Below are 26905 nucleotides of genomic sequence, written 5' to 3'. Positions count from 1 at the left end.
GTGTAGATGTGTCAGCAATGCAAGTAGGTACCCAGAATTCTTCACCCTGTGGTTGCTCGACTTTAGGTGATTGTGCGCCCTGCGACTCTAGTCAGAGAATTTCGACCGCACTACCTGGCTGGGCCACACACGTGCTCTCCCCGCCTCACACCTGCAGCGGCAATTAACTAGTGATGTTTGGCTCCTCCCCCGCCCCCGTTCCTTCTCAATCTCCTGTGGTCTGAGTCGGAGCTCCAGTAGCGTGTGTACTCACTTTACCTCAGATTTAGTTTAGTCAAGTAGTTTAGTGCAGTTAGGTTAGTTGGTTAAGAACCTTTTATTTCTTTTTCTCCCCATTTTAAAAAAAAATCAAACTTTTTTTTCTTTCGTCCCCTTAAGGCACATTAATTTCCTCAGAATGCCAGGGTCACTTGGCTTTAAACATTGCCTCTCCTGTTGTGAGGCAATTCTGCTTTCTGACAGATGCTTGCAATGTGTTCGGTGCCTGGGGGAAACTCATGTGCCCCAGAAGTCCACCCATTGCCAGTCCACAATCTTAAGACATGGACTAGGAAAGCGAGGGACCTTAAACTGAAATTTATCCTATTGGAGAAGTCCCTCTGTCCCGCCTCAGGCCCGAGTTAACAAACTTCTCCTGCCGCCCTATCACCATAGGCGGCTTCCAACAGACCCCTCTCCTCCACACCACAAGAAAGGGACCTGTCTCCTAAAGTACTTGGAAAGAGGAGAACTAACAAACCCTACCAAGACCACATCAAAGAGGGAACGTTCCCTGCTTCTGTCCGCTAGATCGGTACCAACCACCCCGCAGCTTAGTACCTTTGAGTCAGCAAGGACCTCCGGTACTGGTGGTACCATCACAGCCGCAGACCCTAAGCGGGCAGGATCTAAGAAGGAGGGCAGGTAGAAGACCACCTTCTCCATTCCGCACAGGCAGCGCAGAAAAAGTGCTTGGTATGGAGCAACGCTGCAGTACAAAAGGCAACAGCACCACCTGCTGGCCCTATGTTGAACAGCACAGACACTGCACCACACATTGCCACACTGTCTGTCCGCTCCTTTCCTACCCGTACCATAAGGTCCCCTATTCTCTGTACCACTTTTCACACAGGTACCTCAAATAGTACCACAGCCTCAACAGTTCCTTGCTCTGAAGGATCTGAAAATTGCCCCGGTACCGAAATCACCTCTCTTCCGTTCCGATACTTCTTCGGTACTTTCACTACTGCTCACTCCGCCAGCTAGAGCCGCTTCTCCTTTCTCTAGTGAGGAGGATGAAGATGAGGAAGGGGAGGCTTTCTCCTCCCAACACTCTTCACCTATGCAAGGCAGAGTTCAGTCCGCTCATCAGGAGTGTCCTAAGCCTCCGCCAGGGTCTGAATTGCAAGGGTGGTATGGTCACCCCTTGGGGCCCCCACCTATGCCCTTACCACCTCAATGGGCATTCTGGGACCCAGGGGCAGCTTATAGACAGTTTTACCCCAAACCCCTAAGTGGCACTATGAGGTACATAGGCACTCTTCACCAAGATCCACAGTGCCACCAGCTGCCCCTCCCGAACAGAGCCTTGAGGAGACGGAAGAAGTTTTAGCTCAGGAGGCAGCTCCTACCACCTGCACTTCATTCTCACCAGATGAGACTATTATGCGCCTTACGCCTACTGATGGAGATGATTTCAGGAATTTCCAGGAGCTCTTCAAAAGAATAGCGACGATGCTCCAGATAACCCTAGAGGAGGTCTCAGAGTCACATCCATGAGCTCTTGGACATACTCCACATGTCCGCCTCCTCCAAGATTGCCCTTTCGATTAACTCAGCAATCATGGAACGCACTGCAAATATCTGGCAGACCCTTGCTACCATCCCGGCCACATGTAAGAGAGTGGACAAAAAATATTACATCCCTTCAAAAGAGATGGAATTTCTATTCATACACCCTCAGACAAATTCATTGGCAATCAATGCAGTTAGCGAATGGGGCAAAGAGCATTACTCTAGAACCACCCCTTATGATAAAGTGTGGAAAAGACTGGACTTAATTGGTCGCAAGGAGTATTAATCAGCAACACCACTTCTGGATTGCCAATTATGAAGCCCTTATGGCGAAGTATGACCATATAAACTATTCCAAATTTTCTGACTTTATTGACTACATACTAGATGACAAAAGAGTAGTTTACATTGTTCATTTCTGAGAGCCATCTCTTAGCTAGAACTGCCCTCCAACCCTCTTTTGGACTTTGCTGACACAGCAGCAAGGACCATTGCCACCGCCATAGTAATGCACCAAGCCTCTTGACTTCATCTGTCAGACTTCCCTAGGGAGGTCCAAGCCACTGTGGAGAACCTTCTGTCGAGGGTCCAAAACTGTTTGCCGACAAGTTGCTCCATTCGTTGAAAGATTTGAGGGCCACGATCAAGTCTCCTGGCATCTGTACACCTGCAACAAAATGCAAACGAGGCAGGTATTCTACATCACAGCACCCCAGACAGGCCCCATACACACAGCAACCGAGACAATACGATAACCAGAGGCACAGACAGAGACCACCCAGACGCAAACTAAGCTCCTCCCAAGCCACCACAGCTTAACAATCAACCTCTAAACAGCAGATTTGAAGGTTTGGTCAAGGGCTTGCCAGACCTCCCCCAACTTTTGCTGCCAACACTACCTCCCACCAACCATCCCTTTATCAATTGTCTACCACCGTTCTAACCAAAGTGGTGAACCATCACCTCCAACAGATGTGTACTGGAAATCATCAAGCCTGGCTATGCCATCCAGTTCCTCTTCATCTCTTCTACCCACCCTGCCTCCCCGTCCTCCTTCAGGGACCCCTATTATGAGTCCCTCCTGAGACAGGAAGTGGAGCATCTCCTACAAATGGGCACGCTAGAGCCAGTTCCGGTACATCAGAGGGAAGGGCTTCTATTCCCATTATTTTTTAATCTGAAAGAAGTCTGGAGGATGGAGATCCGTCTTCAATCTCAGGAAGCTAAATAAATTTGTCAGAACACAACAATTCAGGATGGTTACGTTAGCTACAATCGTTCCAGCACTGGAGCAAAGGGATTGGTTTGCAGCCTGCAAGATGCATATTTTTACATTACTATACGCCCTACACACAGGAAATTTCTTCGGTTTGTACTGGGACAGGACCATTTCCAATATACAGTACTATCCTCCACGGCTCCTTCAGCATTTTCTAAAGTCCTTTCTGTGGCAGCAACTCACCTTCGCAAGCACGGGGTCATGATATACCAGTACTTAGATGACTGTCTAATCAAGGCTCACACTTGGGCAGAAGCCGTCGCAGCCATACACCAGACAATGTCGCTCTTCACCAGTCTAGGTCTACAAATAAATATCCAAAAGTCCACATTAATGCCAGTCCAGAAACTGGACTTAATCATTGTGCACCTAAATTCTCTAGAAACATCCGCATCATTACCTTTTCAGAGATTCACCACTCTAATGAACCTCATCAATACCTCAGTGCACAGCCCAAGGATAGTGGCCAGGACTGGTCTTCAGCTACTAGGTCACATGGTGGTGACCACATACATGGTGAAACATGCTAGGCTGCACATGCACTGCTTGCAGAGTTGGCTCAAGACAGTGTTTATGGCACACAAACACACTCCGAATTTTATTCAAATTATGCCTATGAAGGTCAAGGACTCGCTACAATGCTGGACTCACCCGCACAACATCTACACAGGTGTCCCTCTCCTTCAGCCTCCTCCCGAATTGATAATCACAACGGATGCCTCTCTGCTGGGGTGGGGGTGCCCACCTACGCAAGCTCACAGTACAGAGAAGATGGTCTCTTTCCAAATCAACACTCCACAGCAATGTACTGGAACTATGCGCAGTTCACAATGCCTGTGCACACTCCATGCCTCTGATCAAAGACAAAAACATACAGATCATGATGGACAATGTAACCTGCACGTTCCACATAAACGGGGAGGAGCAAGATCCCACTTCCTATGTACGGAGGCCATAAAATTCTGGACATGGTGCATACAACACAATGTCACCATATCAACCACCTCCCTGCCTCGGTCTTAGAATATGATGGCCGACGCATTAAGTCAAAGGTTCTCGAACGACCACAAGTGGGAAATCAACACCTGCGTGATCCAGTCATATTTCAATTATGGGAGTTACCCGCAATAGACCTGTTTGCCAGAAAAACTCAACAAATGTCCAGCTTTTTCCTTCAGAGTGGGACTGGGATCAGGATCCAGCGGCAATGCATTTTTTCATTTCATGGCACGCACCCCTCCTGTATGCTTTTCCTCCCACCCCATTGCCTTCCAGGGTCCTGCACAAGATCAGAATCGATCAAGCCAAAGTCATCCTGATAGCACCAGCATGGCCCAGACAAACCTGGTACCCATACCTGAAACAGATGTCGTCATGCCCCCCACGTCTCTTCCTGCTTCTTCCAAATGTCCTCTCTCAGGACAGGGGTCAGACTCTGCTTCCAAACCTGGGGTTACTCCATCTCACAGCCTGGCTCCTCAATGATTCCAGGGTGAGGAGACAACTTGTTCTGAGGACATTAAAGACATTCTGCTAAACAGCAGAAGGCCCACTACACTGGCTGCGTACCTCCACAAACAGAAGAGATTCCACATGTGGTGCCTAAATAAACACATCAGCACCACCACCTCTACCATACCAGTGGTCCTGGACTACATGCTCTACCTTAAGAAAGCCGGCCTTTTAATGATTTCACTGCGGGTGTATCTGGAAGCCATTACAACATTCCATGACAAAGTGGACAGCATTTCAGTCTTTGCTCACCCAATTACCAAAAGATTCCTCCAGGGAGTATGCAACCTCTATCCAGAGCCCCAGTGCCCCCATAGGACCTGACTTTTTAGTGCTTCGATCTCTCACAATTGCCCCATTCGAACCTTTGGCCACGTGTTCTCTTCTACATCTTTCCTTGAAGGTGGCCTTCCTAGTTGCCATCATGTCTGCGAGATGTGGGAGAAATTGGTGCTCTTATGGCTGAACCATCCTATACAGTTTTTTCCAAAAACAAGGTCAGTGACCTCACCCCCAATTTTTGCCAAAAGTCCCTTCTTCCTTCCACATCAATCAACCTATCTATCTTCCCACGTTCTTCCCTAAACCTCACAAGGACAGGCAAGAAGCAATTTTCCATGCCCTGGACGTCAGAAGGGTGCTAGTCCTTTATCTTGAATGGATCAGATTGTTCAGGAAAACTCCTAGATTGTTCCTCTCCACCATGGACCGCTCCAAAGGCAAACCCATCTCTAAGCACAGACTTTCAGGATGGATTTCAGATTGCATTCAGCTCTGTTACCAACAACATGACCTATAAACCCCCCTCATGTGTTAGAACACACTCCACATGGTCTTATTGTCCATTCAGACCTAACTCCGAAGCCCCTCCTTTCCCCTGAGGGGCACTGCTCTACAGTCACCTAAAATGGAGCACCCACAGGGACCCCACTCAGGAGGGCGGGGAAAGAGGATTGCTTACATAGTGCAATAACTGAGGTTCTTCAAGATGCTCCACTACCCTCCCCTCTACTTCAGAGTTGTAAGTAAGTCCTCTGCAATAGAGAAAGAACTGGGTGGGGGAGCTGCACAGCACTAGTTAATTGCCGTTGCAGGCGCGAGACAGGGAGAGCGTATGTGTGGCCCAGCCAGGTGTTGCTGTCGAAATTCTCCAACTATAGGTGCAGGGTGCACAATCACCTAAAGTGGAGCACCCATAGGGACTCACATCTCAAAGAACCTCAGTTATTGCAGAAGGTGAATAACCTCTCTTCCAGGTGGGGCAATGAAACCCATACCACCTCTACACTGTTACTTTTAGCAATGCTAGTCTCAGGTAAAGCTCACATGAGTATGTCTGAACTACAATCACATACCGTCAATTTTATGTAACCAAGTATTACATATTTATCTCTTTTTTTTTTTTTAAACTTTTCTTCTAACTCTTTCCAGCACCATGATCATTTTATTGCTCTCTTCTAAACTCCCTCCAGTTCTGGACACTTAAATATATGGAGATATACCTATCTCAGAACTGGAAGGGACCCTGAAAGGTCACCGAGTCCCACCCCCTGCCTTCACTAGCAGGACCAAGTACTGATTTTGCCCCAGATCCCTAAGTGGCCCCCTTAAGGATTGAACTCACAACCCTGGGTTTAGCAGGCCAATGCTCAAACCACTGAGCTATCCCTCCCCGCAAAAAGAGGGGATTGACTAACTGAACACTTTATTCCTGCTTTGTTTATGCCAGAGCCATATAGAAAGGGTCTATTTCCTCCCTCTCCCATGAATTGTGCCTTTGTTTATTCAGCCCAAAATTTCATTGTCCTCTTTTATTGCAGTTGGCTTTGAATAACAACATCCTTTGCACCCTAAGGGCTTGTCTATATGAGAAAATTGCACTGGTTTAATTTAAGGTATGAATTTAAACTGATTTAATTAAAACTGGTGCAGACCTCTGTGTGGACACTCTTATTTCAGTTTTGAAGTGTTCAGTTTAGTTTAAGTTGATTTGGCATCAGTTTAACCTAAATTGAAATAAATCACTCTTAAAGTATAATAAAGTTGTCTACACAGGGATTTGCACCAGTTTTAACTAAATCATTTTAAGGATGTTCAGTACCTTGCAGAATGGTCTATAAGCTAATAGCGTAGGCAACAATTTTCCTGACATTAAAGCTTTATGAAAAAGAATTGTTCATTTAAGAATTGTTTCTCTTTGAAGAGAATGGGGCCCCTGAATCATCAATGAATTTGTACCAGTGAATCAGCATGCAAGGTCATCATGTTTTGCTCCAATATGGGAAAGTGTCTCCATCCAGTTTTGGGTCCTCTTTCCAAGCCTCCTCTTTCTGCAGCAGAATGAAATTGATTTGATTATTGTTGGTATCCCTGCTTTCCGGGCTGTTAGCAGAATTAAATGGCAGCAGTAAAAGCTGACACTCTAGTTAGTTTTCATTTAGCTGCACTATAGGAAAGCTATGAGAAGATAGTGCTAATTGTCAGCAGTCTTAGGAAGACATCACTGTGTCTGCTAGCATTTGGTTTACATTCAGGAGATTATCTTTGTAACCAGGGAGGATGAGGAAATATAAGTGGTTTTTTTGTTGTTGTTTTTTTTGTTTTTTTAGAAAAGTTAGTTTAGATTCTGCAGAAGTTAATATTATTGGTTCCTCCATTCCCCAGTGGCAAGTAGGTGATTAGACTTTTACAAGTCTTGACCAAGTCAAAGTACTGTATACTATTGGCATAGTGATTCTCTATAAAATGTATGGTGAAGTTTTGCAAAACCAGAATGAGTTTCAATGTAGACAATTACATAAAGCACTGAAATACTGAAGAGCTAACTGAGCCAGAAAAGCAGTATTTCTGATTTTGCTCAATCCTTTTCATTTATTAACTGGGGAGAAACAGGTTTACTGAACTTTTTAATCTCTTTTCAAGGAAGAGACCATTTCAGGTTTGAGGGATCTCATTTCTGAGATGGAGAAATCATCAAAGTAAGTCTCAGATTCCAATTACAGCGTCATAGAGGTTTTAGTCTGACTACTATAAAATCTGTGAAAATATTGCCTTGTTAGCCTAGTGTGGCAAATGGTCAATGCTATTATGGTGGATCCCGTGCTTTTCCTTTGTGTGATGCGTCAGGGCACCACCTTTTGAACCCTATTCTTGGGCGTTGATGATTCCGCTAGTGCCCTGATGGGGGAGGGAAGGAGAGGGGGGAAGGGACCCGGGCCCGCCCTCTACTCCTGGTCCCAGCCCAGGGGCCCTATGGACAGTGACTAAGCACTTGAAGCTGTAATTCTTTCTCCTGGGCTAGCTCCTGCTCTTCCCCTTCAGATTCTCAGGCTTCCTGACCTCTTTCCCCTTGGGCAGGGTTTCTCTCGGTCCTCTGCGCCTGGGGAATCCCCCTGCTCTGCTTGAGCAGGGTTTCCCTTCCCCTAGTGCTCTGATCCTCTGGTCAACAACAGTACTCCTCTAAACTAGTCAGCTCTCCTTCCCCTCTCTCATTTGACTGAAGCAGGGCTTTTTATTAGGTCTCTGGCAGAGCCTTAATTGGCTCCAGGTGCTCTAATTAACCTGTAGTAATCTCTCCTCAGTCCACAGGGAATAAGGCTCTGATCATCCTGGGGTTTATATACCTCCCATCTATCACTTTCCTGTGTCGGGCCCAAGGTGCCTTTGTTCGATCCTGCATCCGTCTCCTGTGGGAGATGGATCGCAACTCCCACTTCTTCTACATCCTGGAGAAAAAGATGGGGGCAAAAAAGCACACCATCCGCCTTTTGGTGGAGGACGGTGCCCCCCTCACGGATCCGGTGGAGATGCGTAAGAGGACCAGGGCCTTCTACGCCAGCCTCTTCTCCATGGATCCGACCCACTCCAATGACTGCAGGGTGCTTTGGGACAAACTCCCAACGGCCAGCGTGGGCGACCAAGACCGGCTGGAGCTGCCTCTCACTCTGATTAAGTTCTTGGAAGCCCACCATCTCATGCCCACCAATAAATCTCCGGGCATGGACGGGCTGACCATGAAGTTCTACTGCATGTTCTGGGATGTCCTTGGCCTGGACCTTGCCATCATCTGGGCTGAGTCCTTGGGGAGTGGGTTTCCCCTCTCTGTCGTGCAGGTGAGCCATGCTCACCTTGCTTCCGAAAAGGGGGGACCTCCGTGACCTTAGGAATTGGCATCCCATCTCGCTCCTCAGCACGGACTATAAGGTCATGGCGAAGGTCATCTCGCTACGACTGGGGTCCGTGCTGGCGGACGTGGTCCATCCTAACAAGACCTACACTGTCCCGGGATATCCTTGAGCTTGGGCGTAGAGATGGTCTGTTGTTCGCCCTCCTGTCTTTGGATCAGGAGAAGACGTTTGACCGGATGGACCATGGGTATCTCCCGGGCACTCTGTGGGCGTTTGGCTTCAGGCCCCGATTTGTGGGTTTTCTCCAGGTGCTGTACACCTTTGTGGAGTGTTTGGTCAGGCTCAACTGGACCCTGACCAAACCCATCAGCTTCCGGCGAGGAGTGTGTCAAGGCTGCCCGCTGTCAGGCCAGCTGTATACTCTGGCTGTTGAGCCCTTCCTCCGTATCCTCTGAAAGAGGTTGACAGGGATCATGTGCCATGAGCCAGAGATGCAGCTGGTCCTGTCAGCGTACACTGATGACATGCTCCTCGTGGTCCAGAACCCGGGTGACCTGGTGTGGGTGGAGGCCTGCCAAGCTGTACTTGGCGGTCTCCTCCGCCTGGGTCAACTGGGTCAAGAGCTCTGGCCTGATGGTCGGGTGGCAGGCAAGCTCCCTCCCACTCTCGCTTCAGGCCATTCAGTGGGGCGCGGGTCCACTGCTCTATCTCGGCGTTTAATTTTCTGCGCTGGAGAACTGGCACAATTTGGAGGGCAGAGTGGTTATGGAGATGGGCAGGACTGCTCCGGTGCCTCTCCCTTCGGGGAGGGCACTGGTGCTCAATCAGCTAGTCCTGTCCAGGCTCTGGCACTGGCTCAACACCCTGTGCTCAGCCCTGGGGTTCTTGGCCCGGCTCCAGAAGCTGGTTCTGGAGTTCTTTTGGCCCAGGGCTGCACTGGGTCTCTGCGGGGGTTCTGCATCTTCCCCTGGAGAAGGGAGGACAGGTGTGCGCAGGCACACCAGGTCCACGTCTTCCGCCTCCAGGCCCTGCAGAGACTCCTTTATGGTGCAGATAGCTTGGCGTGGAGTACGTTGGCACACGCCTTGCACCACCACCTCCGAGGGCTCCAATATGACCGGCAGCTCTTTTTATCTCCATCCAAGAGGTCTTCCGCGAGACCTTTCTGAGCTGCCGGTCTTCTTCCAGGACCTCCTCCGGACCTGGAAGCTGGTTTCAGTGACCAGGTCCGTGGCGGCCACTGAGCAGGCAGATCTTCATCTTCATGTGCAGATGGCAGTGTCACCCTCAGTGTGCCAGAGGTTGGTCCTGGCGGAAGTTACCACAATCGGAGACCTCCTGAACTACGACTGGGTGGACTGGGTGGATCCCTATGCGCTCGGCTGAAGCATGGGGCTCTCCACCCTTGGTACCTCCCGGCGCATACTTTGGGAGGTGGAGGGAGCCTTATTGCCCACTTTTAGGTCTTTCCTCGAGCGGGTCCTGTGAGAGGGTATCCCTCGCCTGCCCCTCACCCCAGGCCCTCTGGATCTCTTCATCAGGCCCCTGCCCCTTGAGTCCTCTCAGCCCCCACCCCTTTGTACCCCGAGCCGGCTGTGCGATTTGCAGCTGGTTCGCTTCCGAACCACACCATGGGACCATCTTTACACCATTGTGCTCCACACTCTTCATTCCTTACACTCGTGTCCCACCCCAACATCAAGCGGCGGGACCTTCTACCAGCTGTAGCGGACGAGGGACCCCGGTGGGCCAGCCTGTATTCCATCTTGGTTCCATGGCCCGCCAGGGATGTTAGCTGATGGCTCCTTCATGGAGCAGTGAGCACGGGCATGTACCTAGTGCAGTTCACCCCTGTTCCCGATGCTTGCCCTTTTTGCGGTGTGAGGGAGACCGTGGCACATGTCTATCTGCAGTGTGCCAGGTTGCAGCCCCTCTTCCAGCACCTCCAGAAACCTCTTGTTGAGGTTCTGGCTGCACTTTTCCCTGCACCTGTTTGTTTATGCACACCCCCTCCATGGCCCCATGAAGTCGAGGGACCTCCTCATCAACCTCCTCCTAGCTATGGCCAAGGTGGCCATTTATAACACCGGGCAGAGGAGGTTGGCTGAGGGGGGGCTCTGCAACTGTGGGGCCTGTTTTCATTCCTTTATCTGTTCATGCATCTGGGCAGAGATCCTCTGGGTGGCGTCTGCTAGCTCCTTTGGACACTTTTGAGGAGCAGTGGGCACTGTCCAGGGTTCTCTGCTCAGTGTCCCCTTCTGGTTCCCTAGTTTTGGCCCTTTGACCCCCCACACCTGTTCCTGTTTTTTTTTTTTTCGTTGTCCCCTGTATTTAGTTGAGTTGGGTTCCGTAGCTCCTGCCCAGGCTGGGGGAGGGGCCTTTAGCAGTAGGTGAGCTTGTGCCCACCCACTTCCCAGCACCCAATAAGATCACTCTCCTGTGGGATGTGGAGCTACTTAAAAAAAAAAAAAAAATCACTCTCCTGCTGCTCTTTGGCCCTGCTGTATCACACTAGCCACTGAAATTTAAATGTGTTAACAAATAAATTATTTGTAGTTTATTACCTTATTAAATGTGACTTTCTATTTTATACCTGTTTTTGTTTAATGTTTATGTGTAAACTTTTTGACTCCTTGGAAATAGATCACTCTTGTTAGGCTAATTATTATTGCTATATTGAAATATTTATTACATCCTGTCTTCTTTGTTGCACAGACAGTCTACTGAAGCTCTATGCATCTGTGAGGAGGATATCACCAGATTGCGTCAACAGCTGGATGAAACCAATGATGAACTTGCTCAGACTGGCAGGGACAGAGAATCATTAGCTCAGGAGAATGACAGGTTGCAGGAGCAACTTCATAGAGTTAAGAAGGAAAATCAGGTATATCTATGTACAGAAACCTAGGCTGAAAGGTAAAATTGCATATTTCCCAAAGTGTTGCATGTAATTTCTGTGCTACTATATGCAAAAGAACTAAACTCAGATCTGCTGATTGGTTTCTAATCTCAGCTGTGTCCTGTCTGTCCTGTTTTCTCCTACATCTCATCTGCAAGTGGTGTGAAATAAGTTTCTAGGTCAGGGATTCTCAATTTTTTTCATAGGGTGGATCACAGAGTGGTAACCTGAGGAGCCACTACACCAATTACTTACATGGAAAAGTAATATTAAGAAAGTATTTGGTATTTCAGTTGCCTTTAAGGTGACAAATGTTTTGTCCTTTTAAAAATAAGTATTACACTGTAATCTTTCTTTTCTTTCCCTCCCAAGTGTTCTGTTCCTTTAGCTCCTCTTCTCTCTTGCACATGCTTGTCTCATGTATGGTCATCTTCTCCCCTGTTGCCTGGTTGTCCTCTTTGCTCTGCAGATGCTTTCCTGCAACTTCGTTCACTGTTCTGGGGATGTTGCCCAGTCACCTGGTGTTCTCTTCTCTGATGTCTTGAACGTTTTATTCTTTTCTCTTGTTGACATTCTTTCTTTTTATTTACAGTATTTATATCCCTAGGAACAGAGCCCAACCTATGTGCATATCTGTCTCTCCAGGAAGCTCAGTTATCCTTCTCTTCATCATCATTTTATTCCTCCTCCTCCATCCGATCATCATCATCATTCTCCACCTCTTTGCTCTTGTCTTGTTCCTCAAAGTCTGCCTTCTTGTTTTTGTCTTTCCTTGCTTCTTTCTTGCCTTTTTGCTCACGCCTGTAAACTTCCAATGATTCCTTTAAAGGGGCTATGAATCTCTGGAACTCCATTTCCTCCATGGCTGAGAGGACATCTCCAGCATTCAGTCTTTTCCTTTTCCCCGTCACTGCAAAGTTATTTTTGCTTGTGCTAGATAGTTTTGATTGATAGGCGCTGAAGGAGGCTCCTGTTTCCTCTTCTCTTCTTAAGTAGCAGTGGTTTAACTTAGGCCTAATCTGCCCACAGAAATTGCATTGATTTGAATATATTTCCGAATTGATTTTGTTAAATTAGTGCAATCCCTCCTTCTGTGGACATTCTTAAATAGCTGTGTTATTAGTGTTGTTAATTGGTGTAATTTCTGTGTGTAGACCAACTGACAGACAGCAAAGCTTGGTGCTACTTCTTGTTTCTAGTTACTTTTACAGGGCTCCAGGTTTTTCTTTGCAGTGATGAGTCAGGATGCCTGTGGAAGCAGTTGGAAGTAAGGAAGAAACCCAGCATTGTGTAATCGGTCAACTTTTATTGGACCAGCAGGAAGTGCTTTGTAGCTTTAATCATTTTGCTTTTGCCCTATAGAACAGTTTCATCCTGGACTGTGTCTCACAAATAAATCAGAACCTTTAAAAATCCTATCAAAGAGCTGACCTCTTCTCCCCTACCTTTTTGCTGAAGAGCTTTAGCACCAGTTACCTCTGCTCCTTTTTATAAATAATTGTTTTTGTCTTATGTTAGCCAACTATGTTTTTTGCAGAATGTTGTTTTGTAACAGATTCAGATATCCTCTTAAACTTTTTATAAAAGTTAATCTGTGAAGATTAACTAGAAGTCTAATCATGTTAACATTTTTCTGATATGTGGTTGCACAGCTGAAATGTTTGAGTTTATAATTTTTTTGCAACTTTTAATCATAAAAAACTATGCATCAAAGCAATATTCACTATTTACCTGCTAGTAAAATGGAATAAGAAACTAAAGGCATAAAGAGTGTTAACCTTGTGGAAAAACTATATCTTTCTTCACAGATTCTACACCAAAAACTTGCAAAGTGTCATAATGAGCTTGATGATATGAAGTTGAAAGCGCAGGATTCAAGCTCAGATATTGCCAGACTGAAGAGCACATTGAATTCTATAGTAAGTGTTTGTATGTAGGTGAGACAGATAGCTTTTTCTATATGGGTAACAAAAGCTGAGTTGCCGTTTCACTACTTTTGCATTAGGCAAGCAAGGAAGAAGTGTACTTTACTGTTTTTTTTGTGGTTCGAGTTTTTTTAAAGTTCAGAAGATGGGGTACTATATGATGCAGGGACTGGGTGTCTTGTATCTCCAGGGCATTGGTTTAATACCAGATTGGATCAATAGTGACTGAAATGTAGCATCTAATCACTGTCCAGGGACTTTTGCAAATGCTTGAACTGAATCATCTGTGTGCTCCCATGGTATTCTTCGCCTCCATTGTTTTGGGGGGTGCTGTACACAACAGAATGGGCACACAGCCCCCATTAGTAATAGTGCTGACATTAGTCCATGAAGAGGTGGTAATTCACCATATTTTTTTCTTGCTATGAACTATTCCAAGTATATTTCAATAATATCTATAAAGGTTAGAACTTGTAACTTAATGGTATTTCTAGGATTTAGTATACAGAATTGAAAATCATTTATCTGCAGGAATAGGGAATTATTCCAATCATTTGTCCAGGAATTTTTAATTTAAAACATGAATGAAGCATATCTCTTGTATTGAAGAAATTGATTTTTATCATTTAACTTAAAAATGCAGCTAGTAAATAAATGTAAGCAGATACAAAACAGTCTGCCTCTTGAGAAACCTTTTATTTGATGTCTTGGCTGAAAGGGCAGAGACTTTGTGTCATCCCTGTAGATACTATGCTTCCCATATTTATTTTGTCCTACTTAATGCAGAAGATCAGTTTAAAAAAATCAGATTCTGTATTTTAGGAGAGAGAGAACTGTGAACTTTCGGAGAGCTACCACAGAGCTAGTGAACAGGCAGAAAGCTGGGAAACAAAATTCCACCAAGCGGAGGGAGATTGCAGCTCTGTCCGACTGATGCTCCTCAATACAGAGTCTGAGAGCCGCAGGCTGAAAGAAAGAATGGAGTCCCTTGAAATAGAGATTGAGCAAGTAAGGTGGCATAGTATCTTAAAAATCACCCTAATCTAAACAATGCCTGGCAATATCTTAACTCTGTAGTTGTTTAAAGATTTGGTATAATACCTACTTCTACTGCATACTGCAAAGACAGGTGGGATAAAAGACGCAATTTTATGAAGAATCCTGGACCGTGTTGTATCTTGTAGTAGCATGGGTTGGAATTCTGTTAGCCACTGATTTAGGAGGCTGTTGATGGAATTTAGATTCCTAAGAGCCTAATTCCCATTTGAAAATGAGATTTAGGTTCCTGAATCAGTTAGGAGTTACAATGCTGAGCATAGCAACATCTAAATACCTTTAACAATGTGGGACCAAATGTTTGGGTGATCCAGTAAAACTGGTACAAAATCTCAGTTCCACTAGAACTGGCCAGGACACTGGCACTGCCTCCTCAGATTGGGACATACCCATGGGCGGCAGTTCGCATAGGCTGGGGGAGGCTGTGCCTCCCCAAACAGCCAGGCATGGCCCCACCCCCTGCTCCAGTCCTGCTCCAGCCCCCCAGTGCTCCGGCTGGGGAGGCTGTGATGGTGTGCTGCCTGCCCTCCCAAGCTCTGGGGCTGGGACTGCCCATCCTCCCAAGCTGGGGAGCCTGTGGCCATGCGCCTTCCTGGTGCTCCGGGGCTAGGGGGCTAGCCTGGGGGAGGACTGGGATGTTGGCCGCACTTTGGGGGGGGGGGAGCCTCTGGACTCCGGTGGGAGTGGGAGTGGAAGGGGCAGGGCCTCGGGCGGAAGGGGTGGGGCTGAGAGCTCCCTGAGCCGGTGATTCACACACCGTCCATGGGCATACCTGGAAACCAGGATGTGCTTGCCCTAAACAAGGATGTTAGTGAGAAGACCTGTGGCTGTCAACTTGGGAATGCTTCTTTGGTGTGATGATTTTTTTTGGTCACTTCCATAGGAGTGCCTCATTTTACAAATGACAGCAATGTAAGTATTACTCACAATATCTTAAATAGTCATTGATTTTTTTTTTCCCTTTTCAGTCTGTTTTCTATGCATAGAAAGACGGGATTTATTTTATTGTTCAGATAAGTGATTCTGTTATGAAACTGAATGTAAGGCTGAAAGCAGAATTTTAAAGATATCCACTCCACAGGCACTGCAAAATCCCAAATAGGGATTCCAAAATGTCAGTGACAACTTTATGATCAGAAACAAGATTTTTTTTAGTTATTCGATACAAGGGGTGTGAAAAGTTTATTTTAAAACTTACTCTAGAATCTTTCAGAAGTTCTGATGTTTTACAAAAGAATGTGCATTTTTTTTTCATTTTCCATAGGAAATTTCTCAAAAACAGTATGGATTGTTTTCTAATAAGATCAGGTTTTTGGATAGTGTTAAATAATTTTCAGTACAAATTGTTACTTAACTTAGACCATTTGTTTTGGCAGCACTTAACAACAGAAAAAGCCTACAAGTCACAGATTTCTACCATAAACAAGTCTCTTATGAAAATGGAAGAGGAGCTTCAGAATGTGCAGCTGGAGAAGGTCTCCATACTTGCAGATCTCACATCTACACAAGAGCTTTGTATTAAATTAGACTCTAGCAAAGAGCTACTAAATCGGCAACTAAACTCTACAGCACAAGAAGTAGAAAGGGTATGTAAAATAATATGTACTGGAAGAACAGTTTACATGTGAAAATTACATTTCAGTTTATAAGAGAGAAATTTTTTTTGGTGCCTTGGATCTAAATTTTCAAAAGGACTGGTGATGACTTGAAGCATCTCCAAAGGTTTTCAGAGGGAATATACTCTGAAAATACAAAACTTTCTGAAAATCAGGCCCCTTTGAGGTATCTTAAATTGGACACCTCAGAAATTGAGGCAGCTAAAATCACTAGTCACTTATGATAATGTGAGCCTTGGATTTTAAATCCGTACACCTGGTGTCATCTTCCTTTGGAGTAGCTGGCTGCTAACACAGAAGTTTCCCCGAGGGAATGTTGAGATGCCCAAACTTGACTCTTGTAGGATGTAGAGTATAGGCTGTCTTGTCCATAAGATTATTTAGTATGCTTGATAATTATAGTATGTTTCTGTTGGCCCTGATTTTCACAAGCATTGTGAAGTTAAAGTTGGTGATAGACAAACTTCAAAAGCTTCAGTTTGGATAAGCTCTGAAGAATATGGACACTTATTCATACTACTCAAATATTTTCAGTATAATTCCTCCTCTGTATCATTCCCTGTCTCAGCCTTTCTTTATTTTTATTTTTGTCCCTCCTTCCAACACCACTAGATCATTCCTCTTTTCCTTCCCTGACTTCCAGCATTCTCCTTTATCTTTCTTCTCCATAACAGACCCGCTACCTTTTAAGATAACATTGTGAGGTCTGGTAGTCTCTTTGCTGGGCTATAGGTCAATTGTTCTAGTCAAATCTTGCATGTTCTGCAGGCTTTTCATATCATAAGTGTGCAGTACATTATGAGATGCTTCTAATAGGGGAAGCCGCCTTCTTCTTCTGTATGATGTAGGTAGGTAGCAACAACTACAAATTTATATCTAAGTTTGATAGCCAGCACATTGCCATAGCAGTGAGTTGGTGAATGTCCTTCAGGCCCCCAGCAAAAGAACAAAGTGGACACTCAGATATGATGTGCAGGGGAAGCCTTATACTGTATGACGGGGGTAGTCAATTATTTTTTGTCAAGGTCCAAATTTCTTGGTCAAGGTCCAAACTCCAGAGAAAATGATGATGATTTTTTTAATTATCATGATAATAAGTAAATAAAAAGATTTTGGGGTCTGTTCAAAAGCATCTGGCAGTCTAGATTAGTAGAGCCTATGAAGATACAAAATTTGTATCTGCATCCAATCCGCGATCCGCAAAAATAGTCTTTGGATGTAATGCGGATAGCTGCGGATTTGCAGGACTCTATGGATTAGGCCCATGGTCTGCCTATTGACTACCCTCTCTATATGAGGTCTGACTGAAGCTGTCTGAGATGTAATGTGAGATTACCAGACTTGCTGGAACCTTCCATGAGCTCATCAAGTAGGAGGGCTGTTAGTGATTATGGAGAGGGAGAAAAGTTCCAGAAAAGAAGGAAGCAACTTGAATGTATATTAGATTCTGGGAAGTGTTTTTGGAGGAAGGACAGAAGTTTGGAAACTCTCTAGCTTTGCACACTGTTTAACGTACACTTTACGCAAAGCTATGTGTACTCTGCCACACAGGTCCCTACTTTTTACAGCATTCCATTGCAAAAATCAGCAACAAATTGGAAATTCTATGGCAGCATGAAGTATATTCAAAATTGGAAATTTTTATGAATTAAAGTGATCATGAATAATACTGTTATTACAGTATTCCTCATATTACAGTATGCCTTATGCCATTTATTTCATATTAAGTTTATGCTGTTTCCAAACTTTGTTTTCAGTGTGTTGCAGATTTTTTTATTGGCCTATATAGAACTGCATTGTAAAAGTTATTGAGGGGAGAGGGAACTGGAGTTTTTGACTGTTGGGTAGTAAAAAGTTGGGCATTTGAGACCTGGAAAGATGATTTAGGTTTCAGCAGCCATCCTGTAATCTTAAATTAATGCAGTATATTAAAGAATGGTCAATAGGCTAAATAGGTATAAATGGAAAACCTGAAAATCTTTGTCTTTCAGCTGCAGAGTGAATGGGAGTCTTCTCGTTCTGAAGTAGAACTCCTGAGGAAACAACTAGCTAATGAAAGAATCTCTATGAAAAACCTGGAATCTTTGCTGGTGTCCAACCGAGAGAAAGAATTTCAGTCTCAGATAGCCAAACAAGAAAAGGAATCTGAAATTCAGCTTCTTAAAGAGCAGCTTTCTCTGGCTGAGAATAAACTGTGAGTAAATGACCAAGAGATAAAACTATTTGATTATCTGAGCAGAAGTGACTTTTGTCTCTCTTTGGGATTTATGTACGTATATTGGTTATTTACTTGCATTTTTGAGCAGTTAGAGCCCTGAATAACTTCTTAAAAATGGAAGAAGTCCAAGAGTTGATACCTGCTTTTGATTCAGCAGCTGTACCATACAATATGTTTCCCCTTTAGATTTTTTTTAACTTTTAAAAACTGTTCATGTGAACCGCACTCTAATGCTGCCCTTGATAACTCATCAGTTGTGTATATTCATATATTTGGAAGGTTATAATCGCCCCTTTTTTCTGAAGCAAACGATAAATTTATGTACTTTCCAGTGCTATCCAGAGTCGAGATTTTGCTCAGCTCAGAAATACAACTACTCAGCTAGAGTCTGAGCTAGATATCACCAAAAGACAGCTGGGGACAGAGCGCTTTGAAAGGCAAGTGTATGTTTTTGTACTACTCCTAATTCCCTGTATTATTTCAGATGAAGTATAATATAGTAGTTAGACTAATTTAGTTAGACCAATTGAGAAGAAAGATGGCCGAGTATTTAAGGTAATACCCTGGGATATGGGTTCAGTGCCTGTGTGCTGCCACAGTGTAATTAATTAATTAATTTAAAGGCAGTCAAATCAAAATCGTGTTTATTTTGATACTGAGGCCACGGCAAAATCTGCAAAAAGTTAGTTTAAAACCTGGAAAATGTTAGTTGAAAAACTGTTACCCATAATGCTCCTATAGTTATGTAAAATAGATCAGATTGTAACACTTGTATCCTAATCGATCAATACCAGTGCTTTTCAAACAAAACAACCTCCTAACAGTTTTCAGTTGCTTTCTTTCAACGCCCTCCCCATCTTTACTTTGGAAGTGCTAGCTAATCTGAGCAAAGGTAGTCGAAAGGAGGAGAAAGAGGAAAAAGGAGCGTGGAGGAGAGGAGGGCTAGAGAAAGAAGAGGAGGAAAGGAGGTAGACGTAATGAGGATATAGAGGGGTTGGGAAGGAATACAGGAAATTCTGAAGTATGTTGAAAAAATCTTCAAAAACAATGAAGATTCACCAGCTTCTCCTATAAAGAAATGTGTGGCAAATAGCAGTTGTCAACCTTTTGATATTTTATTTTATTTTATCTCTTTATAAATTAAAGTTAAAACTGACCGTGGGCTATACATTTTCAAAACACACAGTCACGGGTTAACCTCATTTTTAAATTGAAAACAAAGGAACAGAATTGACTTTTATTACTTTTGCTGACACTACAGTAGTAAAACATGTCTTTAATATGCCTGTTGTCTTTTGATTTGGGACATGAGCTTGCCACACAAAGAAACATAGAAATATCTCAGAAATCCATGGTCCCTGGTTATGAGAAATCAGTACAGTAATAAAAGCCTTCTGATAAGACACACAGGTTTATTTAAATTCATTTATGTAAACAATGACAACATATCAAGTTATGCAGTTGTATCATGTGCCTCAGCTATCTGAAACAATATTGGTATTCTTGCATAATTTCACTTTCTGAAGTCAGTTTTGTTGTTCTAGAACAGTGGTGCCTATAGTTTTCCTGTCGCATCCCCTCCCTCCACCCCAGTAATGGAATCTGTCCACACCTCCCCTCCATACTGCACAATTGGCTCAGCAGAGGAGCTGGGGCTGAAGGTGGAGCTGAGGGCAGAACTGGGGATGGGAAAGAAGCTGGGGCGAGAGGCAGAGCTGGCCTGGGAACGGAGAGGGAATGAGAGCAGAGCTGGGCTGGAAATGGACAGGGGATGGAGTGGAGCTGTGGCTGGGGATGGAGCTGGGCTGAGCAGGGGGCGGAGTGGAGGTGGAGTGGAGCTGTGGCTGGGGTTGGAGCTGGACTGGGGGTGGAGCAAGGGGCGGAGTGAAGCTGCATCTGGGGGCAGGGGCTGGGTAGTGCTCCCTCCCTTCCCCCTGTGGGGACTGGCCTGGGCACGACATGCTCCCCCCTCAATGTTCCTCCATGCTCTCCTAGGGGGACATGCCCTGCAATTTGGGGTCCACTGTTCTAGAAGACATTATAATTTGATAAAATGAGGATAGTATGGTAAACTAGTCCTAATACAGTTATTCTGAGTTCTCCTAGAGTCCATAATTCTGAACCTGAACCTGTGCTGTATCAATCAGAATCTTTGCTTTAATAAATCATTTTGTGAACAACATACCTCTAATATCTGTCTAATACTGTTTTATATTGTATTAATCTACTGGTGTGTTCTGTTCCTTGTGTACCACAGCCAGCAGTATATTTTATATCAGGAAATCCTGACTTTTGGCAACAGTAAAGTGAATAGAATAACATTTGGGCTTTACAATATTTTTCATAATCCAGACTATTAAGTAGTTTTATAAAGTAATGTGTTAGAGACCCATATTGCATTGTTTGTAGGGAACTGGAGCAGCCATTATGTGCTCTGCAATAGCTCTTGCAGAACCCTGAGGAATGCAAGAAAGAGAACATTTAGCCAAGAGAGAGATTGGGATTACCCTCACTATTATGAAATTTTTAGCTTTGGTCTGAGGAACCAGAGCAGTGCAAAAGAATCTTCTGCTTAGTATTTCTTCTAGCAGATAAATATTTCTAATAGTGCAGAACAATTTCTCTTTAGTGTATTGGGTATGTGTCCTAGCCTTGTGCAGATGATGTGGAAAAATCTGAAGTACTCGATGCTTCTTTTGCCTCAGTCTTCACAGGCAAGGTCAGCTCCCAGACTGCTGCACTGGGCAACACAGTATGGGGAGGAGGTGAGCAGCCCTCAGTGGTGAAAGAACAGGTTAAGGACTATTTAGAAAGCTGGACATGCACAAGTTCCTGGGTCCAGATCTAATGCATCCAAGGGTGCTGAGGGAGTTGGCTGATGTGATTGCAGAGCCATTGGCCATTATCTTTGAAAATTCGTGGCGATCGGGGGAGGTCCTGGACGATTGGAAAAAGGCAAATATAGTGCCCATATTTTAAAAAGGGAAGAAAGAGAACCTGGGGAAACTACAGACCCGTCAGCCTCATTTCAGTCCCCGGCAAGATCATGAAGCAGGTCCTCAAGGAATCCATTTTGAAGCACTTGGAGGAGAGGAATGTGATCAGGAACAGTCAACATGGATTCACCAAGGGCAAGTCATGCCTGACCAACCTGATTGCCTTCTATGATGAGATAACTGGCTCTGTGGATACGGGGAAAGTGATGAACGTGATATATCTTGATGTTAGCAAAGCTTTTAATACGGTCTCCCACAGTATTCTTGCCAGCAAGTTAAAGAAGTATGGATTGGATGAATGGACTATAAGGTGGATAGAAAGCTGGCTAGATTGTCAGGCTCAATGGATAATGATCAACAGCTTGATGTCTAGTTGGCAGCCGGTATCAAGCGGAGTGCCCCAAGGGTTGGTCCGGGGGCTGGTTTTGTTCAACATCTTTATTAATGATCTGGATGATGGGATTAATTGTACCCTCAGCAAGTTCGCAGATGACACTAAGCTGCGGGGGGGGAGGGGGGGCGGTAGATATGCTGGAGGGTAGAGATAGGGTCCAGAGTGACCTAGACAAATTGGAGGATTGGGCCAAAAGAAATCTGATGAGGTTCAACAAGGACAAGTGCAGAGTCCTGCACTTAGGAAGGAAGAATCCCATGCACTGCTACAGGCTGGGGACTGACTGGCTAAGCAGCAGTTCTGCGGAAAAGGACCTGGGGATTACAATGGACAAGAAGCTGGATATGAGTCAGCAGTGTGCCCTTGTTGCTAAGAAGGCCAACAGCATATTGGGCTGTATTAGTAGGAGCATTGCTAGCAGATCGAGGGAAGTGATTATTCCCCTCTATTCGGCACTGGTGAGGCCGCACCTGGAGTATTGCGTCCAGTTTTGGTCCCCCCCACTACAGAAGGGATGTGGACAAATTGGAGAGAGTCAACGAAGGGCAACAAAAATGATTAGGGGGCTGGGGCATGTGACTTACAAGGAGAGGCTGAAGGAACTGGTGTTATTTAGTCTGCAGAAGAGAAGAGTGAGGGGGGATTTGATAGCAGCCTTCAACTACCTGAAGGGGGGTTCCAAAGAGGATGGAGCTAGGCTGTTCTCAGTGGTGGCAGATGACAGAACAAGAAGCAGTGGTCTCAAGTTGCAGTGGGGGAGATCTAGGTTGGATATTAGGAAACATTATTTCACTAGGAGGGTGGTGAAGCACTGGAATGAGTTACTTAGGGAAGTGGTGGAATCTCCATCCTTAGAGGTTTTTAAGGCCCGGCTTGACAAAGCGCTGGCTGGGATGATTTAGTTAGCGTCGGTCCTGTTTTGAGCAGCGGATTGGACTAGATCACCTCCTGAGGTCTCTTCCAACCCTAATATCTTATGATTCTATGAATACAGCAGAACTCAGTTTATCTGATCTAATTGGGGGACTGGTACCAGACTGGTTAATCAAAAATTTGGATAATCCGGAGTAGTGGTTCTCAAACTTTTTTTTCCACGGACCACTTGAAAATTGCTGAGGGTCTTGGCGGACCACTTAATGATCTTTCTAAATGTTCTTTGTACCGTTTGCTAACTATTGTTAAGTGCTTTGGATAAAAGCACTATATTAAAAAAAAAAACCTTAATAATTAACTTTTTTGTTCTACAAATAAAAGCACACAACTCATATTTTAATATCCGTAGTCTTACCTTTCTAACGCGATGGATATTCCCTCCCTCCCATGCCACGGCAGCCCCCGAGCTGGGGCTGGGAAGGAGAGGGGTCTCTCCCCCGCCACAGAGCTGAGGCTGGGAAGGAGGGCCATCTCTCCTTGGTAGCCGCAGCCCTGGAGCTGGGGTAAATCACCTCTTTCTCTGGCCACCTATGCCCTGCACATCCCAAATTCTCATCATCCTCTCTTCTCACCCCACTGCCCCATCCCACCTACTCCCTATTTCCCCCCCCCCCAAGGCCATCACCTCACCTTACATGTGTGTCTTCTCCAGGGTCCAGGCACCTAATTAGTGGAGACACGCCTGTGCGGCTCCACTAATTAGGTGGGTGGCCCTTCATTCTCTTGTATGCAGCTGCCCCGGGGCACAGTTTAGAGGGAACTATCCGCGGGCCACCTGAATGGAGCTCGTGGACCGCTGGTGGTTTATGGACCACAGTTTGAGAACCTCTGATCCAGAGAATGAGAGTGTGTGAGGCCACAGTGCTGTCTAGTGGCCACAGAAGAGATCACCCACTTCTGGACCTGTGTGCGCTAGTTGTTCAGATAATATGGAGAGCCGGATAATGGAGGGTCAAATAAACAGGGTTCAACTGTATTTCTAACTACAACTTTCTGGTTTAGAGGTTGAGTGCTGTCCATTGAACTGTGCTGACAAACATTTATGCACCCTCTTTTTATTGCACACCATACTATAACATAAGACTACTTTGGGTCTAAAGTAGAGTCTTGTAGAGAGGCTTTGCTTCTTAGTTGGTAATGTCTCCTTTAAAATCAATTACCATTTTGATTTAGGGAACGTGCTGTACAAGAGCTTCGTCGCCAGAGTCTTACTACTACATACCAATTAAGCTCTACTTTAAGGACATCATCACCTGAACGTTCCCTCCGTCGATCTCCTGATTGGACTCTGGACAGATCCTTGGAAGGGTAAGTCATTCAAGAACATCCCAGCTCATGGTGGGAAAAGAGTACAGAGACTTAAAGCTCAACTTTTGAGGAGACAGAAGAAGTAGCATGGACCTGTTTCAGCTCATGGTTGAAGTCTGTGGAATTTCACTATTGTAAAAACTGGTGTGAGTGAAAGGAGAATCAGGCACAAAGTCCCTACTAATTATCTTAAAATTTTGTATTCAGCTATATCAATTATACAGTACATAGTAGCTATATGCACTGTAATTGCTATAGTTATAACACTGGCAGTACTGAACAGACTTTCCTAATAATCTTAAATCATCCATCCCACTGTCCAATTTTAGGCACAAATATTTGACCTTGCCAACAATAAACTCAGTATTTCATGTCAGTCCAACACTCCTTTAAGTATTTGTCCACTGTAGTTAGACTCCATTGTAGGTGCACATGCACCCCATGCATGTGTAATCCTTCTGCCAGGCAGAGTTGATAGCAACAAGGGCTGGGTTCAGTACATAGGGGTTCCCTTTTCAACAATGACAGAACAAGGAGTAATGGTCTCAAGTTTCAGTGGGGAAGATTTAGGTTGGATATTAGGAAAAACTTTTTCACTAGGAGAGTGGTGAAGCACTGGAATGGGTTACCTAGGGAGGTGGTGTAATCTCCTTCCTTTGAGGTTTTTAAGGTCAAGCTTGACAAAGCCCTGGCTAGGATGATTTAGTTGGGAATTGGTCCTGCTTTGAGCAGGGGGTTGGACTAGATGACCTCCTGAGGTCCCTTCCAACCCTGATATTCTATGATTCTATGAATACAATGCAAAACCGGCTCGAGCCCCCACCCAGTGACCTGGGAAAATTACACACGCACCCCGGGCGCCTCAAAGAGGCAGTAGTTCCCCTCTTGCAAGCACAGAGTCTTGGCCCTGGTCTACACTGCAAGTTTAGGTCGAATTTAGCAGCGTTAGGTTGATTTAACCCTGTACCCGTCCACACGATCAAGCCTGTTTTGTCAACTTAAAGGGCTCTTAAAATCAATTTCTGTACTCCTCCCCGATGAGGGGTTTAGTGCTAAATCAACCTTGCTGGGTCCAATTTGGGGTAGTGTGGATGTAATTCGACAGTATTGGCCTCCGGAAGCTATCCCAGAGTGCTCCATTGTGACTGCTCTGGACAGCACTTTGAACTCCAATGCACTAGCCAGGTACACAGGAAAAGTCCCGGGAACTTTTGAATTTAATTTCCTGTTTGGTCAGCGTAGCGAGCTGATCAGCACAGGTGACCATGCAGAGCTCATCAGCACAGGTGACCATGGAGTCCCAGAATCGCAAAAGAGCTCCAGCATGGACCGAACAGGAGGTACTGGATCTGATCGCTGTATGGGGAGAAGAATCCGTGCAGGCAGAGACGAAATGCCAATATATTTGCCAAAATCTCCAAGAGCATGATGGACAGAGGCTACAACAGGGACACACAGCAGTGCTGCATGAAAGTTAAGGAGCTGAGGCAAGCCTACCAAAAAACAAAGTCCCCCCCAGAATCGTAGAGCGTAGAATGTTTTTACGCTCCCCCATCATCTCCGTCCCTGAGGTTATCGCAGATTAGAAGGCAAAAAAAAACTGCACTCGCGGTGACTTGTTTTCTGAGCTCATGCAGTCCTCCCGCACTGATAGGGCACAGCTTAACACATGGAGGCATTCAGTGGCAGATGCCAGGAAAGAATTAAGTGAGCACGAAGAGCGGAGGCAGGACGCGATGCTGAGGCTAATGGGGGAGCAAACAGACATGATGAAGCATCTGTTGGAGCTGCAGGAAAGCCAACAAGAGCACAACCCCCTGCTGCATCCACTGTATAACTGCCTGCCCTCCTCCCCAACTTCCATATCCTCCTCACCCAGATGCTCAAGAACACAGGGGAGGGGAAGGGGAAGGCTACGGGCACCCAGCCACTCCACCCCAGAGGATTGCCCAAGCAACCGAAGGCTGGCATTCAATAAGTTTTGAAGTGTAATGTGGTCTTGTCCTTCCCTCCTCCCCTCATCCACCACCCCACCAAGTGCTTTCCTCCTCACGCACCCCTCCAGGGCTACCTTGCAAGTTTTCCCCCTATTTGTGTGATGAATTAATAAAGAATGCATGATTTTGAAACAATGACGACTTTATTGGCTCTGAAAGTGGTGATTGAAGGGGGGAGGTCGGTTGGCTTCAAGGAAGTAGAGTAAACCAAGCGGGTGGGTTTTCATTAAGGAGAAACAAAGAGAACTGTCACACCATAGCCTGGCCAGTCATGAAACTGGTTTTCAAAGCTTCTCTGATGCGCAGGGCACCCAGCTGTGTTCTTCTAATCGCCTTGGTGTCTGGCTGTGCGTAATCAGCCGTCAGGCGATTTGCCTCAACCTCCCACTCCGCCATTAACGTCTTCCCCTTTACTCTCACAGATATTGTGGAGCTCACAACAAGCAGCAATAACAATGGGAATATTGGTTTTGCTGAGGTCTAACCTAGTCAGTAAACTACACCAGCGAACTTTTAAACGTCCAAATGCACATTCTACTACCATTCTCACTTGCTCAGCCTATAGTTGAACTGCTCCTTACTACTGTCCAGGGTGCCTGTGTATGGCTTCCTGAGCCAGGGCATTAAGGGGTAGGCTGGGTCCCCAAAGATAACTATAGGCATTTTAACATTCCCAATGGTAATTTTCTGGTCTGGGAAGTAAGTTCCTTCCTGCAGCTGTTCAGATAGACCAGAATTCCTGAAGATGCAAGCGTCATGCACCTTTCCTGGCCATCCCACGTTGATGTCGGTGAAACATCCCTTGTGATCCACCAGTGCTTGCAGCACCATTGAAAAGTACCCCTTGCGGTTTATGTACTGGCTGCCAAGGT

At 45.4% G+C, this 26905-nt stretch overlaps 1 protein-coding gene and 1 long non-coding RNA gene across 4 annotated transcripts in view; one reads left to right on the top strand and one right to left on the bottom strand.

Moving 5' to 3' along the window:
* Positions 1 to 26162, top strand: part of TSGA10 (testis specific 10) — a 57653-nt gene extending 31491 nt beyond the window's left edge. For 2 of the 3 annotated variants that reach the window (XM_054009569.1, XM_054009577.1), the window contains 9 exons: positions 7487 to 7542; positions 11407 to 11575; positions 13399 to 13509; positions 14338 to 14523; positions 15948 to 16157; positions 18179 to 18381; positions 18738 to 18842; positions 23902 to 24036; positions 25691 to 26162. In XM_054009569.1, the coding sequence (XP_053865544.1) occupies positions 7487 to 7542; positions 11407 to 11575; positions 13399 to 13509; positions 14338 to 14523; positions 15948 to 16157; positions 18179 to 18381; positions 18738 to 18842; positions 23902 to 24036; positions 25691 to 26021 (1506 nt within the window). In that variant the 3' untranslated portion in view covers positions 26022 to 26162. Of the gene's footprint in view, positions 1 to 7486; positions 7543 to 11406; positions 11576 to 13398; positions 13510 to 14337; positions 14524 to 15947; positions 16158 to 18178; positions 18382 to 18737; positions 18843 to 23901; positions 24037 to 25278 lie in introns of all 3 variants that reach the window. The other variant, XM_054009562.1, reaches the window with a different exon arrangement.
* On the bottom strand, positions 2143 to 3902 carry LOC128826337 (uncharacterized). The gene is made up of 3 exons (XR_008442830.1): positions 3704 to 3902; positions 3236 to 3355; positions 2143 to 2440 (listed from the first exon to the last, which is right to left on the bottom strand). It is a non-coding gene; the product is annotated as an uncharacterized LOC128826337 (long non-coding RNA).
* Positions 26163 to 26905: the final 743 nt, after the last annotated feature.

This window comes from Malaclemys terrapin, chromosome 1, assembly GCF_027887155.1.
Source record: "Malaclemys terrapin pileata isolate rMalTer1 chromosome 1, rMalTer1.hap1, whole genome shotgun sequence".
Lineage (NCBI taxonomy): Eukaryota > Metazoa > Chordata > Testudines > Emydidae > Malaclemys > Malaclemys terrapin.
The sequence above is the reverse complement of the archived record's forward strand: the minus strand, read 5'-3'. Positions and strand labels throughout refer to the sequence as shown.